The sequence below is a fragment of the Cylas formicarius genome, unplaced genomic scaffold (genome assembly GCF_029955315.1).
Source record: "Cylas formicarius isolate icCylForm1 unplaced genomic scaffold, icCylForm1.1 PGA_scaffold_6__28_contigs__length_40554024, whole genome shotgun sequence".
Taxonomy (NCBI): domain Eukaryota; kingdom Metazoa; phylum Arthropoda; class Insecta; order Coleoptera; family Brentidae; genus Cylas; species Cylas formicarius.
Genome location: NW_026844347.1, coordinates 5,727,183 through 5,750,596, shown reverse-complemented (window position 1 = coordinate 5,750,596; position 23,414 = coordinate 5,727,183). Strand labels below are relative to the sequence as shown.

Below are 23,414 nucleotides of genomic sequence, written 5' to 3'. Positions count from 1 at the left end.
TAGTATGATGAATTAGTGATAAATACTTGTATTTATGTTTTTGTTACAAAAACTTTTGTTTCAAAAAAATATTGTTTACCGTGATATCTTAACATGAACTGAAATAAAATTTGTAAACTAAGTAGTTAGTACAAAACCAACATGCTATTATATTATACTTAAATAAAATCTTCATCGCAAATCGATAGAATGCACACTAACCAGCTAGTTTTCAAACCATCCACTGATCATTGCTATTTTGTGGGAATCGGCTGATTCCAACAAAATAACTGCGTCTTTAGCTGGTTAGTTTGAAAATTATAGAAGTAATCTAATTAGCCTCAACATATATACACCCCAAAAAGCATGTTCGCAAATCTAACTAACACACTAATTAACTACCCACACTGTTTATTGTACATTGAGGAGCGAAATACATTTTTTTTAATGAAACATCTTAGAACTATTAAAAAAATCTACGCAAGCAGAAGTAGTACGTTATATAACTAAAAGATAATTCGGTAAAATTGATAGGGTTATTACATTTTACATTACAGTCTTTCTTGCTTAAAATTTAATGGGCATTGCCCATATTTTGAGAACAGCATAAACTGGACGCTCTGAACACAGCTAAACTGAACACTCTTGAATTTACGAAATGTCAGCCACCACGTTGTACTGATTGAAAGTGAAGTTTGAAGTGAGTCGCGCAGATTACACTGAACATTTTTTATCAGCATAGGCCGTAATATTATATTTAGTACCTATGTGCAGTACGTGAACCAAGACACCGAAACTGTAAGCCAGCTGAAGCTTTTCAAATAATTACATGCACAAGCATTTTCTTTCCAGACCGGTTGAATAAAAAATAATCGAGGTTGCCATGTTCCGAAAATAGGTGCTCCGAGAAAATCGATAAAATATTTAAGTAGTCTTCTTCAGCACAAATCTGAATGCATAATTTTTATCTAAAATAAGCACAATTTTGTACCTTTGGCGCTTTATTTTATCGGATTTTGGATTGCAATAGGGTCGTCTAGTTCCAGTGGATGTACAGCGAATTAATTTAATGATTTAAATTGCAAATAAAGTATATTTAGTGACTGTTTACCAATTCGATAAAACAAAACAATTTAGAGCAGGACAAACAGAAGATCATCCATATTACTTATCCCAAAAACTTAAAAAAAATGAATCAATTTAATTTACAAATAAGTCTATTGGAACTTCAATTGATTTTTTTAAATCAAATCCGGAAAATAATATAATTAACAAATTAAAATTTATCTATTGTTGAAAATCGGCGATTTCTTAAATTCTGAAACTTTGAAACAAATTAAAAATAAAATAAGACCAACTTTTATTTACCGTACCGTAAACCATAAGAAAACAACAAAAGAACACCAACACTTATGTTTTTAACTGATAAAAGAAGAACTATTTTAATTACATAAAGTCCATGACTTGCTCTCACTATATCAAAAAATTGACAAATGACTAACCCTGCATAATGCTGCAACTTTCCAGTCGCTGGTAATTCCATCGCTTAGTTTTAAAAACTAGATTAAAATCATATCCATTATTTTTTAATAAAGAGAAACGGTTGACTGGTTGGATATTTAAAATTTGGGAAAGATCAACGGAAAATCTAAGAACCCAAGACATTATTAATGACACACTATAGAAGTTGAAGAAGATTTTAGAATTTGTTTGACAAACATGAAAAAAAAAGGGTTTTTACTCCATCAAATCTTAAACACCGAACAATAATTATTAAATATTTCGCTTTACTCAATTTATTACTTTCCACACAACCCTTAGATGAAAGTGTTTTCTAAAAAATAATGATGTTAATGATTACATGAGATGTACCCATTACTAGCAAGCGACACCAAGGTTATAAAAGTCAAAACAAAAAAATAAAAAAATGCAAAACAAACTAACGTATTTGGATGGCGACAACACATTACACATTGCACATTACACAAAAATAAACATCCACAAACATGTTAACATAAATAACTTAGTTACCTTCGTGGGTGGACTTGTGGATGTAGGAGATACGATTCCATGATCAGGAGACGACTGTGCTCTTTTTGGTGCTATTCGGGCCCCGGATTTGCCTGGAACAAAAAGAGTTTGCTCAAACAAACTCCTTTTCGTTATTAATGCACCACCTACATTACATTATTAACAAGGATATCCTCCAACTATTAGCATTTACTACTAGGAATTTTAACTGGCTTTTTTTTATAATTCTGTAACTTCGTTGCCGTAATTTATTAAAAATATTAATAAACCGGAACCCACCATAGAAAACATGATCAGGGCAGGAAAGGGCTACAAGTCAAATTAATGAACGCTTTCTTCTGCAACAGATATTACGAAACAGAAAGTGTACCAGTAGAGAGCTAAGTTATCAACTCGAAACTGTCAGGATTTCTGCAGTCGTGCGAAAATTAAAAAAAGTCGGATCGGGTAGTAGTGCAGATCACAGATCACGAAGATTAACTTCTGTTACTACTACTACTACTACTAGCTGTATACTGGAGTATCGATAAGTGAGTTTATTTATCTCTCCAAAGGGCCATTTGGTGGTGGGTCACAAATGTTCTGTGGCGGAATATGTTTTGGGGCGCGCATAGAGCTGCTTCTTATTCGTGCAACGTCTATGAATACTAAATTCTATCTCGAAAACATTATTCACCTTCACCTTCATGCAAGACAATATCAGTCCCTACATTGCAAGAAGTGCATTCCCTAAGTGAAATCAACATTCAACATTCAACCCAGTCATTCGAAAGAGAACTCAAACATTCGACACACCGCGAGAGAGCGCTACAAGATATAAAAGCGAAATGTTCTACGCGTAGTGAGCTATTTAATTTCACCATACCCGAACTTAAGATAAGTTAAGATGTGCTAATGGTCCAGAATGTCCAGAATTGTGGCCAGGACGTTGAAGATTGATGCAAAAAATGAGTAAGCTGTGCAGCGAGTAATGAGAAGCGTGCCAAGGCCCCAATACAACGTTGACCGATATAAATAAGAGACGTTAGAGTTTTTAGTAGCGTGTTCATAAATAATAGCAGTGTGACGATAAGTGATTTTAATTGTTATTTTCACCATCGCGTTTGACGATATGAACGATTTTAGTTGGTAACAATCACCATGCAATCATATCAATCGATGAAACTAACCAAAATTAGGACAAAATTATTAAAAATATATTCCAACGAATGGTCAAAATGTTCAGTTATTCTCAAATCAAAACTCTAATCTTGACCGTATGTGATATGCACTGCGCGATATATCTGTATGGTATAAGGTGGTATTTCTTCTTAACCTACGCTATTCTTCCTCTTGATATCCCAAATAAGTCTAGTAATACTGAGTTGATGATCCTCATCTTGAGCATAAATGCAAAATCCTCCTTTTCAGTGTATCCCGTAATAAAAATGTTTAGAGAATTTTACTTCCACCGCTGACGATAAAATTGCTAAATCTTACTTAATTTATACTTTAGCAATTAAAGCCTCAATTGAAAAAAATGCTTATAAGGTGATGGTTTCAGGAGTGCAAAAGAACTTATACGTTTGGCAATTCAGCTCAACGGATTATTTTAAGTATAACAATCCAATAAGGCAGTAAAGTTAATAAATTATTTAAGAAAACACCCATCTTTTACTGTTCCCGAGCAATGAAGTTAAAAGAGGAAAATTGATTCAACTAACTTGTAAATTGACAATCTATGATTCTATATTTCAAAAGGACGATTTATAAGGTTGTTCGGAAAGTCATTTCGTTTTTTCCCGTCAGAGGACTTAATTACGTTTTTTCGAAACCAACTTCACACTTAAGCCGCATAACCATTATATGTCTTGAGAGCTGATATTGCAAGGCTTGTGTGTGAAAAAGTTCTATTAATTCTATGCAGTAGTTTTTGGTTGGTGCCCTTTTAAATATGGAGAGCAATAAGCAGCATTTTCGTCATATTTTACTTTTTTACTTCAGAAAAGGTAAAAAGCGAGAAAAAAATTGACGGATGTGTATGGAGAAGGCGTGTTAACAGTACGCCAGTGCCAGAACTGGTTTGCAAAATTTCGATCCGGCAATTTTGATGTCGAAGATGCACCACGGTCTGGAAGGCCGGTCGAAACTGACAAAGATGCGATAAAGGCATTAGTTGATGCAAATCGGCGAATAACCACACGAGAGATCGGTGAGAGATTAAATTTGTCGAATTCGACTGTTTATGGCCATTTGAAAGGCATGGGCTTAACCTCGAAGCTCGATGTGTGGGTGCCCCATGTCCTTACGGAGCGAAATTTGTGTCGTCGCGTTGACGTGTGTGATTTGCTCCTCAAACGTCAAGAAAATGATCCATTTTTGAAGCGGATTATTACTGGGGACGAAAAATGGGTTGTATACAACAATGTTAAACGCAAGAGGTCATGGAGCAGAAAAGATGAACCGGCTCAAAGCGTGTCAAAAGCCAACATTCACCAAAAAAAGGTGATGCTCTCCGTTTGGTGGGATGTCAAAGGAATCGTTTTTTTTGAGCTTTTGCGGGACAATACAACGATTAATTCAGAAGTCTATTGTCATCAACTGGACAAATTGAATGATTCACTTAAAGAGAAGAGGCCCGAATTAATCAACAGAAAGGGTGTAGTGTTCCACCAGGATAATGCGAGACCTCACACAAGTTTGGTCACTCGCCAAAAACTTTTACAGCTTGAATGGGACGTACTGCAACATCCACCATATTCTCCAGATCTGGCGCCTTCCGACTACTATTTGTTCCGGTCCCTGCAAAATTTTTTGGATGGCAAAACCTTTACCTCAAATGAAGATGTCAAAAACCACCTGAACCAGTTTTTTGCTAGCAAGGACCAAAACTTTTATGAGAGGGGAATTATGTTACTGCCAGAAAGATGGCAAAAGGTGTTGGACCAGAATGGCCAATATATAATTTAATAAAATATTTATTCATTTTACGAAAACTGCCTTTCATGTTCCCCAAAAAAAACGAAATGACTTTCCGAACAACCCAATATTTCTTTAAATAGCATCTTATTGGGGGGAATGTTAAGTAATTGCCACTTCGTTACCTAAATCATTTTCCAAAGGAATATTTTTGGTATTAATGTATATGTATATGTAAAACTGTATTTTTTTAATTCCCATTCTATACTCCACATCAAAAAGCGACTGCTGATTCTTAGCAAAATTGCATAAAAATACCTAGGACGCGATTAAAGTTTTTTTGAAAAAAAAAAAACGATTTTCTTCCTTAAAAGCTTAACACCTTGTAAAGGTTGTAGGGTTAAATCTGAATTGTTCTTGTTAGCCTCTAAGAATCACAATCTTATTTTGAAATATAAAATACACGTATTCAGTATGACAAGAACAATACATACCAATTACTTCAAATTAATAGTTGCTACTACTCAACTTACAAAATATTTACAACATTAGTAGATGGATCCAAAAATTTTTTTATGACACACAATCGACGATAAACAAATAGTCCGTGAAACGACACGAATATCACAAATTTGTTGAAAAACCGGTACACCGCATTGTCCCGATAAACAAGTAGGTACACATAAAAGAATGACGTCATCGGATGTGATTTTTTTAAAACTCGAACAGTGGCGTGCTTTTAACTAGCCGCTCAATGCAATGACGCGTATTGGTAATATATGTTTTAATGGGCTACGTTAACAAACCCACGAACAGATACATATTTGTGATACATAAGTGCCCAGTTTTCTTGAGTTTTGTTCACTTAGACCTGATAATGCTATTAATTTCCATAGATGATGTACCTAATAAAATAAACTATGGAAAAATGGATGGCGCATTATGGATTGCTTTTTTTTTAAAAAAAAAGGAACCCGCCTTAATTTTTCTTTCTCAACTGACCACTTCTTGACTAGGCAAATTCGATCAAAATTTTTTAAATAAAATCTTCCAATTGTAGAGCGTTATCTATCATTCTTTAATAACAATATGTATTTTATAATAAATTATTATGCGTTTGTTATGTACAATTTATCTATAGCGACTCCGGGAATCTCGGCCGACGCGATGGCGACGTAACGCACAATATAAATAAACATAAATAAATACGTATAAATTTAATTATACTTTCGAAATTACTTCGGTCAATTGACAAAAAAAATTAACCGATCAATTCCACAACCCTAATAAATATTCGTCTTGAAAAATTTTGAAAAAGTAAATTAAAAAATTTATATTTTTATCACATCTTATGATTGTTTTCTTAAATCTTTTGTTAGAATGCCATTGTAAAATGGAAATAAATAGTGATTTCAGCTGATATTTAAACGGACCACACCAATACCATCAATTAAAAATAATCAAACATCACGATACTGACACTGGCTTCATTCAGTTGAACCTACACATTTTTTCTTAGAGACTGATAAAGGACAATAGCAGGATTTTCATTTTGATAAAGTGTGATGGAAAGTGATCACTACAGTTATAAAATATCGAAATGTACACGCCATTTAATAAATGGACTTTGCAGCAAAAAGTCTAAATAAATTATCTAACAGTAACACAGGCAAGACAAATTGTATTTAAATGTTATTTCCAGTTATCTGTGGAAAAACTAACAATTAAAGGATAAACGCGCTAGACGTTAAAAAAATATATAGCGTTCTATTTAAAGTAATCATTTCTCGCTTAAGACCTTAGAACACAGAATATCAGTTTGTAGTATAACTGCCCAATTTCTACAATTATTGCAAAATATGTATAGCTCTAAAATCTAATCAAAGTTTTTGTAAAGATTTTTTAGCATTTTCGGTCATATTGAGTTAGTTGCTGCGATTAAAAAAAAACTATGATCTCATTAAAAATCGAATCTGGAATAAATAAACCCATAAACCATCACAACCAGTCCATACCCCAAACAAGAATATTAAACTGAACTATACAATATTTATTTAATTAAATCTATTTTAAGCAAAAAAGTCAATAGTCAAATAAAGCACTAGGCCTCTGTAATTCTAATGTCCAATATGATGTTTTATTTAGAGTATTGGTTCCCAAAGTGACCTCTATTGGTCTACGGACGACTCGACTGGGCCCTACGTTGGCGTGACAAAAAATACATCTATATGGAAGGTGGAGCACATAATAGAGAGTATCATGGAAGTGAGCCTGGGCAAGACACATTGCCAGACAAGATCACACACATTGGACAAAACTCATTAGACAATGGAGACAAAGACCGCATAAAGGAAGCTTCGGTTAACCTTCCGGAAAATGGCGGCGGGACGAGAATATTAGAAAGCCACAGATAGAGGAGAATAAGGGATGCCTATATCCAGCAATGGATGTTGCAAGGATGAACAAGAGGGAGAAGAGAGAAATGTATTTGCTGCAGGGCTTACAACGGAACCAGTGAAATTTCCTGTCCTTGAGGAGAATTATTTCTGGCAGAGGTATTTCCGGGTATTTCTAGAAAAATACGTGCTTTTACTATCTCAAAGAGCTAAGTATCAGGAATAAAAAAAAATGTTCATCTTAGTACTTTTAGTTTTTTACCTGCAAAAAGAATCTGCGAACTTGCCGAACATGATATTAAATTACATAACGTTGCCAATTCAGAGATGCCACTCACGCTATTTGTGTTATCAACCCCATCAAAACATCACCGCCTGTTTTGGATGACTAACGTAATTCCCAATTATACGGTGCGAGAAGCACGAAATATGGTCGTTGTAAAAAGCGACCAGAAACGAATTAACCTCAATACTCGGCGTACGACGAAATGTTGCAACATACAACACGAATTATGCAACCTATCTGTATAAGCTCAATAATAACAATCGGATTCACGATTCATTTCCGCCGAAGTATTTAAATCGGACACAGATAGCAAAATTGCGCAAATTTCCACACACGTATAGCAAAGATTAGCAAAAAATTGTGTTTTTGCAGAGCGTGGTTTATTAACGCGAAAAAGGCTTGACAACATTTATGGATATGAAGTGAAAACGTGGGACAAAACCTCAGCGACTGTGCTTGAATGATGGTTGCAAACTTAACCGATTTAGAAAATGAAAAACTGTCTTCGAGCATGTTGTCACTCTTGAGAAAATGTGTCATTGGACAAATAATGATAATTTATCATTTACAAGTTCGGAGTGAGGAGGGCCGCAAGAAGATTCCCGAAAGAATAAGCTCCTAAATAACATGATGCATTACAATGACAAAAATTATCGCCATTTCATTCGATTAAATAGTGCAATGAAATACTCTCTCTTTAACCTAACTCTATAAATAATAAAATTTTCAGATTATTCGCCAAATTATATTTAAGGATAAGCCACCGAATCAACACAGCTCCACATTTGTTGATCAACTAATTAGCAATAACAGTAAGTCATCGAAAAACGAGGAGAAATTTTGCAGAATATTAATTTATAGATAAGTGGATTTGAAAGTTTATGATCTAATTAGCGACAGGAAAAACAACTATACCAGTGGCCTGTTCCAATACCCAACTTAGTAAATTGTCAACGGCCCGACGCGCCGCGCGGCTTTCGCTCTCATTTCCTGTCAAGGAAAGAGGAACGAACACCGGAGAGAAAGCGCATTATACCACGCATAGTTGCCGTTGAAAAGATATTCTCAATTTTCTGGGGAAAAAGAATTAGTAGAAAAAGATGCAGTGATATCGGTAACAACAGTTTCGTCTCTATATTTCTGTTGAAATGGTCGATGGTCGAGTTAGCTGCTTCTTCTCGATTGTCTTCTGGACTTTCACTGGTGCATGCAAAAGTCTCTTTTTTTGGTTTTGAATAAACTATAAGCTACTAGAGATATAAAGGCCTTGCCTAATGCCGATAATACAGGAACTTCTCCCTTTTAACCATCGATCTTGCGGCATTACACAATCAATATTGCCGCTGCCAGATGGTCAAAAGTTTGAATGCGGCATTTTTAAGGCAATATTTTTTCAAAATATTCCTAGATATCAATAAACGCTCTGGGAATACGAGTTAAGTGTGTATAAACTAGTGTACAAAGAAAACGGCGCAAAGTGCAATTTTTGCCGTAGGGGGGCCACTAAATTATCTATCTAATTTCTAAATGTTTTTTCTTTAATTTTTCCGAAACAGGTTGAGACGACAACCACGCCACATCTAGCAAAACGTGTATCATTTGGTGAATCTCTGGTGCAAAGAAGGTCTATGAAAAATTATGGTTATGAGGGAGCGCTAAACAGAATTTAGGAAAATCCTTAAATAACATTAAGACTCCTGGCAGATATCACCAATATTCCTAAATCAATTGTTAAGTTTTCTGATCTGATATTTTAATCTCTTAATATCGATATACTTCTATAAATCAATTAAAACGAATTTTTTGCTTGGTAGAATCACCAAAAGGCAAGGACTATTAAGTTAACATTTTCTATTAAAATTCCTTCTGTCATAGTAGTAAAAACTTAGGGATTACAGTTAAGTCCACAAATATAATATAAAAGAATAAAGAATATAAAACGTACATAGGGACGCTCTTCTTTTTATTGTTTATAACCGGCAACACCGACTGGGTGTGCCGCCGCACTGTCTGGCAAGTTTCGACAATCATCAGTGCGGATCTCTTCTATGTATCTTTATCGACAATCTAACGAAAAAATGTAGGGCTGAGATTTGCGAGAAAATCGGAGTACCCCTTCTTCAAATAAAGTTTAAATACCGAATGTCGCAGTAAGGGCAACAAGACAAGACATTCAGGAAAACGGAGTCCTAGAAATTAAAAAAAAAGTATATCGGCTAAGACATAATTGTTATTTCGAATTTTAAAACTCGCTTTTTACAAAACTATATAACCTTAACCACAGTTACAGAATTATCTTAACATTGATAAAAATTAAAATATTTTTGTTTAATATTGTTTAATCTTTTAATCTACGTCGGCAAGCAAAGTTTGGGGGGGGGGGTGTTCGATCATCGAAATGTAAATATCTCTAAAGAGGTTGAACATAGTTTAAAAAATGTTTTTCTAAGTAACAGTAACGTGATTGTGATCGCTTACCCCTGCACCACTTGCAGTTTTTTGACATAATAGCAAAAAAAAAAATTCTGCAGAAAGAATAAAATGCAACAATATAAGTATTTTTTGTCATTCGATAGTTAAATCAGAGCCCAACAACCAAGTGAAAACCGCATCTCACTATGTTGTTTATTACTACTGATAATATGATTAGGATTTTATGAAAATTTTCCACTTAATTATCCCGAATTTATCAAATAAAACTCTAATTTATTATATAGAATACCAAATGATATCTAAAATCAAAAGAAAATGTTATCTATCTGAATTACTTTTTTACGATACCTTCAAAGAGCACTAAATTACCCAGCAGCTGACATTTCTAGGTTGAATAGTTGAAGGCAAACTAATTTTATTAATTATTCAATTATCTAAGTAGTAAAATGTGTATTCAAAGTATTTTTTTCTATATCCGTCCATAAAATGCCTAATTACACACCGATCTACCACGTCAGTTTGGTTTCCTAAGGATCCGAGCCACTTCGGACATTTCCGGGATATTATCGCACGGGTTTGGGAACAATCGGATATTTTCGGAGAAATTTCCCACGCGTTGAATTTTGACGTTTGTCAATTCTGACGGTCATGTCAGTGAATGTATTCGTGTTGTTTTGCGAAAATATACCTAAAAAGTAAGGGTCGTCGAAAAAGTATAGTATGCAACACGTTCGGTAAACTTTTTAAGTCACTCGTTTATTAAACAGTCGCTCCGCTCGTGTCAAATAAACTCGTGAGTCAAATGCCGTTTACAACACTTGTTGCATAATATACTATTCTTCTTACCTAATACGTCGATTTGTTTTAGGTACTTGATTATGGCATGACATTTAACAAATTTAAAATAATTAAAACCGTAGGCAACCAAAGGACTTTGCCAAGCATCAGATAACGACATGAAAAATGCGTAGCGTCTTATCAGATAAAAACCAAATCTATTTTCATGGCGATGTTGATAATTACAAATGAATTATTTCTGTCAACAAATATTCATTTTTTAAATAATTTTCCACAATAGCTAACCGTGTCAAAAAGACAAAACTGTTTGTACAAAAATAATAAACATAAATAATAACACTTCATATGGATTTATCTTTTTACACTGTAAATAATAAATTTGCCTTTTATTTACTAAATTCGAGATAAGGACATTAATATCAACCCGCAAATTGGATTTTTTTAGTGTTAAGTTCTTCGATTCATATTCTAGGTTTTCAATTGGTTGTTGGGCCTTTGTTCAGCTACATAATGACATAAACAAACTCATATCGTTACTTATCCATTTTTCAGAAAATTATTCTTTTTGCGATTAAGTTGGAAAAACCGACCTGGCGGGAACGTAAGTAACAGAAACAGTGTCACTGATAGCATTGGTAGTCTAGGAAAAGCCCTTTTCAATGATGAAAAAATATCCCAGCACTCCGCCGCCCACCCTTCCCACTTTCCTCGCAGACGTAGAGCAAACAGCATTAAAAACGAAAACCTTAAATACAAAAATTATAACTCTTGACGCTGCCTGTAATACTGTGTAAACAAATTTGCCATATTTTTTACGAATTATTTACGCCTAATAATTTATCCTGGAAAAGTACAATTTTCATGGCCTTTTAGATTTTTATACGTAATTGAAAAATACTGTATTTAATCGAAAAAATGCCTGAAATAAAATTTTACCGATCCGTTGAACAGTTTTTAAGAAAACAATATTTTTCTAAAAACCAAAATAACCAAAGAAAAATTTTCAAAAATTTTAAAAAAATAGTTGGTGATATCTGATTACGAACAGTTTCTATTGTTTACTTTATTTTACTATTCTGCTAAATTGATAGACTAGCTGCCAATTTAGGACACTTCATCCATTTCTTATATAGCGCGGAATATCCGTAACACCCTGTACAATAGGTGAAAACTTCAAATACAACAGGTTTAGCTGTCTATACGGGCTATATATCGAGCAAGACAAATTGACTACTGAATCACAGTGAAGTTATAGCCAAGTTTTATTAAAAGACGAACTCCATTTTCAGTTTTTTTGAGAATACCGGAACACACTCTCTATATTTATAAAAATTAACAAGAATAAAGATTTATAGTGCCGGAAATTTAAAGCGTCTAGATCAAAGCGTTCGGAAGCTATGGTCGAAAAACCCTGGAACAAAGAATGGACAGACAAAAAAAATTTTTTTTTCGACGATGATCATTTCTTTACCAATGGGGGTCCCCTAGTACCTACGCTTGTCAAGGTATAACATTTTTGTAGACCGACTTTAGCCACGGCTATTATATTGTTGATCAGTTGATCAGCTCTAACAGTAACATCGCAAGTTACTCAGCGAATGTATCACTGCTGTTTTGTAAAATCGGAGAAAAATCTGCCGTCATACATTCCAGCATATAATTTAGAGGTGAGGTAATGACGAAGAAAATATTATCATGTAAGCGAAAGAGAATTGTTGCAAAGAGAGTAGGCAGGGTTAATGACGGACTTAGCAAAATATCTAGGGGGTTACTGTGATGCTTTTAGTTAAGTTATGCGAGAATTAGGTTCCCTAGAATTCGTACTACAAACTAAAGGGAAAACGACCTGATGCCTATTAACTGTTTTCACCCGCCTAAATCAGAGGTTTTTTGAAGGACGTAAAAAAGAAGGTTAGTATTCATGTCCTCTTGGATAGGAACATTACTTTTCTAGTTTTTATTCAGATATTTATAATGAGATACGTACTTTTATCATTTCATCAGGGTAAGTGATCGAGTCAAGTCGATGTATCGCAATAATTTGCATTTCAACGTCAGAAAGGGTCATCCAGCACTTCAAATTGTCACAATACAAAAGTCGCTACCAAGAATTAGCCAACGTTGAAGGTGAATTTGTAGTGATGGAACAGACAACCAGGATTAAATCGGATAGGGAGGAGCCAACTACTGGACAAAAGATCATCAAGATACAAATAGAGGCAGAACAAGAAAAATTCTGGGACGTACTGATGAAGCTACGGAAGGAGACAGAGCACGACGAATGGGTTGCCCTTCATCATCTAAATAATCTACACCTTGATAAAATGAGAAAGATGACCGAAGCGATATTCAGGAGGACGTTAACTAACGTGGTAATATACACCACGAAAGTGTATCAAGCTAAAGGCAGAGTAGAAGAAACTCAGGAAAACAAGCCAACAAATAATAGAAAAGAACGACCAACGTACGCATTGATGGTGCAACACAAACACAAGGACTATAAAGAAACGTTGAGAGAAATCAAGGCCAAATTAATAAATACACAGGCAAGTGAAAAAATAAAACACATAAGGAAGACAAAAGACGGCAAACTGCTAATAGTAATGGAAAAGGACGAGGTGGCGTTGTCAGAAGCTCAAAAGCAGATACAAGAGTTATCAACCAGCATAAAGACAAATATTATTGGAATGGAGAGATCATCACTTACAGCGATACATATAAGAGGATTGGATGCCACTGCAACGGAGGAAGAGGTTGTTGAAGCCATCGAGTCCAAAGTCGGGAATCTTAAAACAAGCGATCTCCGACTATCTAAACTTAGACCAGGGGCTGGAGATACACAGGCGGTCACGCTAATGATACAGGACAAAGAGGCGGAGGAGCTACTCAGCAAACATAAGGAACTGCGAATAGGGCTTGTAAGGTGCAGACTAGAACCACGTTTAAATATAGAGAGGTGTTTCAAGTGTTGGTCATACGAGCATCGCGCATATGAGTGCACGGGACCTGATAGGAGGGAACTTTGCTATAAATGTGGGACAACGGGTCACAACAGCCAAAACTGTAGCCTAGAAGAGGCGTGCCCTCTATGTCAGGAGAAAGGACACAGGGCCGGTACGGGTAGCTGTAAAGTCTTCCGCAGGGCACTGTCGTCCAAAAGAAGGCGTAATGCGTGGGAATACAGGGACGGAGGACCTAACCTACAGTAAACATAGTGAAGTTTCTACAAATAAACTCTGACAGGTCTGAAGGGTCCCATGATTTGGCGTTCTTAACAGCGAACGAGAAGAACGTAGATATTATAGTTGCAAGTGAACCAAATAAAAGAATTGTGAAAAACAAGAGATGGACGGTTGACAAGAGATTGGATGTGGCGGTATACTTCATGAATAAAGATGTCAAAGTTAGTAGAACCAAAAGAGAGGACGGAATAGTGATGGTGGAAGCAGATAAATTCAATATATATGGCTGCTATGTGTCACCTAATATAGGTTTACAAGAGTACGAGCGGTATGTTGATAATCTTGCTGACCTGATTGCTGCCAGTAACAGAGAGTGTATTGTTCTTGGGGACTTCAACGCGAAGTCTCCGGAATGGGGATCCCCGATTATGGACAGGAGGGGACAGGTACTGTCGGAAGCGTGTGCCAGAGTTGGACTGGTAGCTCACAACAAGGGAGGCATACCAACATTCGAAAGAAGGCAGCAGAAATCCTATATAGATATTACCTTTTCCACACGAAATCTTGCAGCTAGGGTTAGTAACTGGGAGGTCCTCGAAAACGAGTCCCTTTCCCCACATAAGTACATATTTTTCGAAGTGAAAGACAATACCCCAAAAAAGATGGAAATGCGACGTAAACTGTATCTGGACCAGGATAGACTACTCACTAACTTAAGAGAAAAACTCACTATCACATGCAAAACGATGCCGCTGGATCCGCTCTCACTGGAGGAAATGCTCAAAGAAGCAGTTAAAAAATCTAAGAAAGGGGGCGCAGCAATGTCAACGGTACCGTACTGGTGGAACGAGGATATTGCAAACAAAAGAAAGGAGTGCATAGCGAAAAGGAGAGTCTACACCAGGGCAGCAAGACATAGGAGCACAAGGGAGGTAAATGGCTTACTCACAGAAATGTGGCAAGTATACAAAGAGGTGAGGAACGGACTGAGGAAAATGATCTCCAAAGAAAAGAAGAAAAGGTGGCGACTACTACTGGAAGAGCTAAACGATAACATCTGGGGAGAAGGGTATAAGATAATAAAGAAAAACTTCACAGAGGCTGGTCCTCCATTTACACTTCCCGACTCTGGGTTGAAGCAGATAGTGGAAACACTTTTTCCTGACAGGAGCGAGATTCTGCTGACCCCCATATACACAAGCGAGATACCGCTCTTCAGCACGCAAGAAATAGCCACAGCAGCAGCCAAGTTAAAAGTGAGGAAAGCGCCGGGCCCAGACGGTATTCCACCGGAGGTAATCAAGATACTGGCAAAAGGCGAGCCGACAATACTGCGGGATCTTTATAATAACTTATTGATAAGACAGGAATTCCCCACTTCATGGAAACTAACAAAGGTGGTATTGATCCACAAAAGTGGTAAACCTTTTGAGCTCGCAAATTCGTATAGACCCTTGTGCCTGGTAAACTCAATCGCTAAACTGTACGAACACCTTATAAAGGACAGACTGGAAAAAGAACTGGCAAAAAATGGACAAATATCGGCAAATCAATATGGATTTAAAAAAGGCATGTCCACCCTAGACGCAATAAACGCGGTGATGATCCTGGCAGAGGGAGTAAAATTCCGAGGAAAAGGCGAAAGATGGTGTATGCTAATCACTATTGACGTGAAAAACGCTTTTAATTCGGCATCGTGGGCGATACTCCTTAAAAAACTAAGAACAAATAGGTTGCCACAATACCTAATCAACTTGGTTAGAGACTACTTAGACGATAGAGTCATACTGTTTGGAAAACAGAAGAAAAAAGTATCCGCAGGAATCCCCCAAGGATCTGTATTGGGCCCGTTACTATGGAATGTATATTATGACGATATACTGAGATTGGAGTTTGGCCCAGGGGCCAGCGTCGTAGGCTATGCTGACGATGTAGCCATAGTAGTACAAGGTCAAAACAAACAAGAACTGACTCTAAATGCAAACCATGCGCTCCAGGAGGTCGTAAAGTGGCTGCAGGCAAATACTCTGGAACTAGCTGTGGAAAAGACGGAGGCGGTCATTCTGAGTGGACGCAGGAACCGACAGGATATCCAGATTAATGTAAATGACCAGGTAATCAAGCCAGCTAAGGCTATAAAATATTTAGGCGTCCTGATTGGTGAAAACATCTCTTTCGGGGAGCATGTTAGAGTGGTCTCGCAAAAGGCAACCAAGAAGTTAGCGTCAGTCGCAAGACTAATGCCAAACTACAAAGGTCCAAATACGGAAAAGAGGGGGATATTGTATGGAGTAGTGCAGTCCACAATTATGTATGCCGCACCTATATGGAGCCCTGTAATGAGGATAAAGACCTACCGTAAAATACTGGAAAGCGTTCAAAGAAAAGCACTCCTGAGGGTGGCGTGCGGCTACAGAACGGTCTCCAGCGCAGCAGTCCAGGTTATAACGGGTTTCCCCCCTGTGGATTTAATAGTGGAGGAGAGGAGATACGCTGCCCAAGAAGGCAGAGGCCCAGGTGCAAAGCAAAGGGCGAAGGAGCGGACGAACCAAGAATGGCAAAGCAGATGGGAAGCATCCACCGTGGGGAGATGGACCAGAGCACTGATCCCAAGCATAGACAAATGGAGGAGGTGCAGGCACCGGCAGTTGGACTACCATCTTACACAAGTACTTACCGGACATGGCCATTTCAAGGTCTACACTAATCGACTAGGCAAAACCGACACTAAATGTTTATACTGTGATAGAGAGGACAGTGCAGAGCACACGCTGATCAGCTGCCCACGCTGGACCTCGCAGAGACTGCGGATATGCGAAACCCTCGGGAGAGAGACAGAAGCTCTGACGCCGGCGAGCGTGGTGGAAGGCATGCTGGACACGGCCGAAAAGTGGGGAGCAATACAGGAATGCATTATTGATATCATGAAGTCGAAGAGTGTAGAACTTGCGGGAGGAGACGGATAAAACATAGGGGTGACAACCGGGCTAGTGAAGCATGTCCGCTAGGACGATCCCACTAACCTGGGGTATGAAAACGAGGGGGAAGGGTTTTAGTCGGTCGGTGATCTATTGACAAGGACACCACCCCGACACTACCTCGACCGCCAGAACAACAGGCGAGGTGTCTGTTTGCAGATTTCCTAATCCCCTCGAGAAAAAAAAAAAAAAAAAAAAAAAAAAAAAAAAAAAAAAAAAACTTCAAATTGTAAGCACCACATTAATTTTTTTGCAGTTCCATTCGAACTTATCAATTATTTAGGTAAATGAAACTGTAGAATCTACTTATTCCCTACTTATTCGAATGTGCACGAAACGCTCGTCAATTTTGTTCTCGATCGTCCCAGATTATTCTAATCATTATGCTTTCGCTTAACACGTTTAAGGAAGAGTCGGAGCTGCCAAACCATTAATAATCATCATAATTGTGGCCTCCATCGCAAAGTGGTTTTACGGTTATGCGTCATTATGGCTGTTTCCCGACACTTCCTGGAAGATTTATAGACAAAGCAATTTGAAACGCTGAAAGACGCCAAATGGATGGTAATAAGTGTTTCTTATCTTCAGGTACGGGAAGATTTAATAGTATACCAATCAAACTTAAATACAAAATTTTACGTAAGTAATACTAATTTCAGTTAATAATGCATCATTCTGGGTGCACGGTTCGCGTTTCTGCGACTACAGGTTCCCGTTTTCCTAAACTAAAACTTGGCAAGCATATCTGCGCAAAACTTGGTTTAGCATAAAATTGTAATACCGTTCATAAATACTATATACAAATTTTCTGGATTCCTCCTGCGTCGGCTATTGATGAATCGAACTTTCTAATGTTTCGCCAATTATCCTTGAGAGCTTAACCGAAACTGGCTCGCATTCTACTCTGTACCTGCTTATATATTGTTCAATGGGGGCGGACTTAAGGAGGAGATAAGCATTTTTCAATTAGGATGAGTAGATTTGGTTCCATATTCTCGGATTTGAATATATCTGAAATAATGTTGAAAGTTTCAGGAATATGGACTTTAGTAAACAGGAATTCTAAGTGGAAACCAACCGAACTATCCTGTGGATCTGATGTAATGGTTTTAAGCCATTCGGGAAGCTAGAGGTGTTTTATAATAGACTACTATAGCAACACCTTTTTATCGCTGGTCCTGGAATATACATCGTTGCTCTGGAGGCGAACACGAATTGTTTTAATCGCCATGAGGCAGCTGAAGGACTTCCGCCATATTAGTCTGACCTCCATTTCGTTCAACAAACTAACCAAAAATGGAGCTAAGTCCACAAACAAAAGGGAGCGAGGGGCAAATCGTTGGCCGGTTTGATATTGAGTGACCTCGAAACCAGCTTTGAGAGTGAAGTATCTCGTGGCGACTATAGATTCCAAGCTGGCCTTGTCTTATATTCCGTGCTAATAGAGGCAGTATACTTTTAGAACCTTTATTAGGATTCTAACTAGACGACGACTACCAAAGCATTAAGCCACTGGGTTGGCTTGTCGACTTTCCTAATTATACCTTGACGTTCGAGATCATTCAACTTAATTTTGACTCTACAAGTGCTTGTGATATACGCCTGGTTTGAGGAACAGCATCGTTTTTGAGCACAATTTTGTGTTCCCCTGAAAAGAACCCTAATCCTGAAAACACTTCAGGAAATCTTTCTCAATATCACCAATATTAGAAAATGTATTTCTACAACTGTCTGTCTAAGCAGCCTTGCAAACCTAATAGTGGCATTTGATTTTTGCTACTAACAATGACAAACGGTGAGGATGCAGAAGTTTTGGGAACTTTACACAATAATGTTACTTCACCATAGGGCCTTATTTTAAAGTTCGGATTATCATAAGACGTTAGTCATATATGATTTTTTAATCAAGGCATTTGTTAATAGTCTTGAAAATGTTGAGAGGCAGAACACTAATCTCTGCTCCTGAGTCAAGTTCGAAATTCACTCTTGTACCTCCTATTTCAACTCCCTTGCTCCAAATCATCTCGTCCACTGCTCGTTGCATGTTGTTCTTTTTTACAGCACCAACAAAAAATTCTTTCTCCTTCTCATCATCGCTTCTCGTCTTCTCTTTCAAGTTCATGTACTGTCCTATTCTTGCTTTTGCTAATCCCTTTTTCATGTTTCTCCCATTTTTGACCAGTTTTTCCACCATTCCGATCCTTGTTTTTCGTGAGACCCGCATTACTAAAATGACTTTCTCGGCCACATTCATCACGGACTTTGCCATAAGCTGGACATTTCCCTTTTCTGTGGGCAAAACCACAACATGTACACTGCTTTCTCTCCGGTTTACTTCTTCCTTTAAAGCACTAACTGAGGCTTCTTGCATTTCTTTCATCTGCTGCTGACCAGCTTCAACACCTCTACACAGGTCGATAGCAGACCGTAATTTTAAATCCTTGTTTTTTAATAATCTCTCGTGTTTAACCTTGTTTCTAATTGCCATTACTATTCTCTCTCTGACCATATCATCTTATCTTTACACTCAGTTGTTTTCACTGCACTTTTCAATTCTGTCAAAAATTGTTGGCCTTCTTTCTGCTTTATGGAATTAAACAGAAATTTCTCTCATATTTTCTTGAGTGATCTTCCCTCCACAGAGAGTTATAGAGATCCAGGCCTCCTTCTCATAGGCAGTGTAAAAATAATGCTATTTGTTTATTTTCCTCCTTTGCTGATAAATCCGTTGCGAAGCTAAAAAGTTCAAACCTTTGTAAAAATCTATCCCAGTTTTCTGCAATATTGCCCTGCATCGAGAGGGCCTCCTGTAGTCTGAATAATACTTCCATGGTTCCCGTTTTGCAGTATTATTCCATATGTAACTGCAACGAGTATAGTCCAATCTTCATGACACCATATCTTATATTCCGTACTAATAGAGGCAGTATGCTTTTAAAACCTTTATTAGGAATCTAACTAGACATTTTAACAATGCTAGATTAACGCCATTCTTTTCAACTGTTCTAGCGCGCTCTTGTTAATAGTGGTAACAATGCACACTAGATGTCAGAATGGTTCCCTATAGTAATACTACATAAAACAACATATGTATAACACAGGCCTGAACGGATCACGTTAATGAAACAAAGCGGAAGGCGTTGGGGACATAACTGGGAATTTGAAACCACAAATAACGCCCTGGGTGTACACGATGATGTTAAGACTATTGGCCACCTTTGCGGCCTTGGTGTGCTGGTGCTCCACTGAGAGACACAATATTACGGTGGTCCTAGAGCGAGTGCATAAGTTATTAGAACGGAGACAAACTCTCAAAACAACGCTAACTGCGCCTAGAGGCACTATTATTGCGATACTGATGTGATCTCATGAAAAGTTTGGTTGAAGGTACTCGCTCATGTTTTGGTTAAGGTAGCTCAGGACTTAGGTTTGTCTGCCGATACATTGACGGAATATAAATCTATAAGTCAAAATACGAATCGCATTCCACTAGGCAATTCCTTTATTACTAACATAAATTTTACGGAAGTATGCGGCTAATAAAATTCGATCTGTTTCGAATTTAAAACTCGTTTATAAGCATGCAAAGGGTTGCGTAGTTATTAAAAATATTTATGTAGAAAAATCTTACCCCTCGTGACCTCAAAGGCCTGATAAAACTGAGATAAATAGGTCAAGATCGACAGTCGATCGGGTACTTCATATTCCACCATGTCCTCGGCCTCAAGCAAAGCAGGGATGCCCAAATGATGTTCAGCCACCCTGAAGGCTAATTCATTGTTGTGGTAAACATCGTCTTTATTTAATTTGTCGAAATCTCTGTAACAGAAAAGGCAAGAGAATATGAACTAATAATAATAATAATAATCATGATCTTAAACAAGTCTTCATTTTAAGACAAGTAATTATATTAAAATACGTCAGTGGTAAAAATTTGAAAATAGAAGGTCACTATATACAGGTTGTCAAAAAACCTAGACACTATAACCTTCGTACCACAAAAATCAATTTTTCAAAGAGACTTTCACAGACTACTGTAATACTTTTTACAAACTTCTTTGTTGTCAGTTTCAGTCAAGCTCTGAAGAAGCCAACAAGATGATTGGCGAAAAGTTGGCAACTTCGACTCAACAAAAACCGACGCAGGAGGAATCCAGAAGTTTTGTAAAAAGGAATACAATAATCAATTAAACAAACCTATGCGACAGACACCTTTAAAATCAGGTTTAAAGCTGAATTTCTACAGAGCAGAAAGCAAAATTTGCTTAAAATTGGAGGTTGGTAATGGTGTAAATGTATATATATATATATATATATATATATATATATATATATATATATATATATATATATATATATATATATATATATATATATATATATATATATATATATATATATATATATAACTTTTTTCTCATACCAATATAAACCAGTGCTCACTAGAACATCTTTCACTTTTGACTTTCAGTCTTTAATCAAGTAAAATGTTTAATAAAGAAAATATGTGTAAGTGCTTAACTTCACAATACTCTATAGACACAAAACATCTGACTTAACATTTTAATTCTGTTCTCATACTGCTTTATTGAGGAAGTGCATGCAAAGTCCAAGGTTTTATGACAAAGTAATGTCACGTCAAAACTGGCATGAAACTAACCAAATGGAAATGGATGGAAAGAAAAAGGCGTTCTGGGGTGTCAATATTTTTTTAGTTGGTTTAGTTTGTTTGGTTTCTTCAACTCTCTAGTCTAAAATACATAATTATGCACAGTGTCACTTTAACACGTCAGCTTGATTAAAAACTGTCGCGAGCCACTTGAGCATTAAAGCCACAGGTCGGGAGAGATCAATCTTTTCGGTGGATTTAAAACATTTATGGACGTTTGTTGAACGTATTCATTCGGTAATATTTCCTGTGCTTCGCATTTGGGGCAAAAATCACTCAAAAACATCTTAGTACAATGCGACGCCATCTCGAATCGATAGTAGGTAGACGAGAAACAACAATGGACTGTAAATTTTGATAAAATTGAAGCTATAAATAACGTGGCGATTCAAATAGTAATATATTGGTGTAACGAGATGAAAAATGACAATCTCTTTTCTTCTTGGTCTACCTTGATGCAGCTCTGGCTGTCGACTGGCAAAATTTCGCCACTCGAGATATTTTAATTCTGGCACGCGGAAACTGCTCTCACGTTGGTCTCTACCTGAGTCGTACTAGTCCCGTACTAACCGTAGCAATTAATTAAATGAAAACCAATTTTAATTTGCTCGACTTACAAATTCCCGAATTATCAAAAACTAAAAAGGAAAAATGAAACAACAATTTCGATTGGACGAAACAGATTGTAGTAAAAGAGTTTTGTGATAAATTTCATATGAGTCATTACTTAATAATACGTAATAATAATTGGGAAAAAAGTTTTAAATAGATATTTTAAAAAATTATGTTGGTACATCGCTAATTTTATTTTTCAAATCTTATAGAACAGCGAATTGTTTTAGACAGAAGATCAGACAAAAAAGAAAAAGTCAAACAAGAGGGACAAAGAAACGACAAATATTATAAAAAAAATTATAAGCAAGATGATTTCCGATTTAGTAGATCATGACAAACTTCAAAATTCAAGCCATGCGGTAATATCTCGGAAAACATCCCATTACTCCCAAACCCGTGTGGTAATATCCCGGAAATGTCCGGATTGGCTCGGATCCGTCGAAACAAAACTGACGTGGTAAAATAACATTTTCCGCACGCTAGGTCGGTGTATAATTGGCTTTGGGAGCAATTGGATATTTTCGAAGATATTACTACACGGCTTGCAATATGTCAAATCTGACGGTCATTTCAGTGAATGTATCCGCGTTTTGCAAAAAAGTACCCAAAAACTATCTGTCGCAGAAACAATACAGTATGGTAAACGGCATTTGAGTTACTCGTTTAGTAAACATTCTCTTCGCTCGTGTCAAATAAACTCGTGACTCAAATGCCGTTTAACACACTTGTTGCATAATATACTATTAAAAGTCAGAAAACTTAGATCATTTTCCAATGAATAATGATTTTTTGTCTTTTTTATCTTATAATCGATTTCAAGCAAACGTTTCATAACCCAGGTTATACATATTTTGTTGTTTTCTTTTTAATTATCAGTTGTCGGGCTAAATGTTCCACCGAAATTTCGTTCCTGAACAATCTGATTTTCTATCGTTGCACCAGAATAAACCTCTCTAGATGATGCTTTGTTCCATACATATATGTGAAAATTTAAATTTCACCATCTGCTTGGAGCAATTTTTTTTGTTACATTTGCTCTAAATAGGATCTTCTATTTCAAAATAGGCAGAACTGCGTTTATGTAAATATGATATCATTTGTATAGATATATTTATAATAATTGTATTGATATATTTAATTTTTATTTCA

The 23,414-nt window shown here is 36.6% G+C and overlaps 1 protein-coding gene across 1 annotated transcript in view; it reads right to left on the bottom strand.

Moving 5' to 3' along the window:
* The window catches only part of LOC132702874 (F-actin-monooxygenase MICAL3), a 74,129-nt gene that overhangs the window by 14,943 nt on the left and 35,772 nt on the right, over positions 1 to 23,414 (bottom strand). The window contains exons 3-4 of the mRNA XM_060671718.1: positions 20,613 to 20,800; positions 2,011 to 2,102 (exon numbers count right to left, since the gene is read on the bottom strand). Of these exons, the coding sequence (XP_060527701.1) occupies positions 2,011 to 2,102; positions 20,613 to 20,800 (280 nt within the window). The remainder of the gene's footprint in view (positions 1 to 2,010; positions 2,103 to 20,612; positions 20,801 to 23,414) is intronic.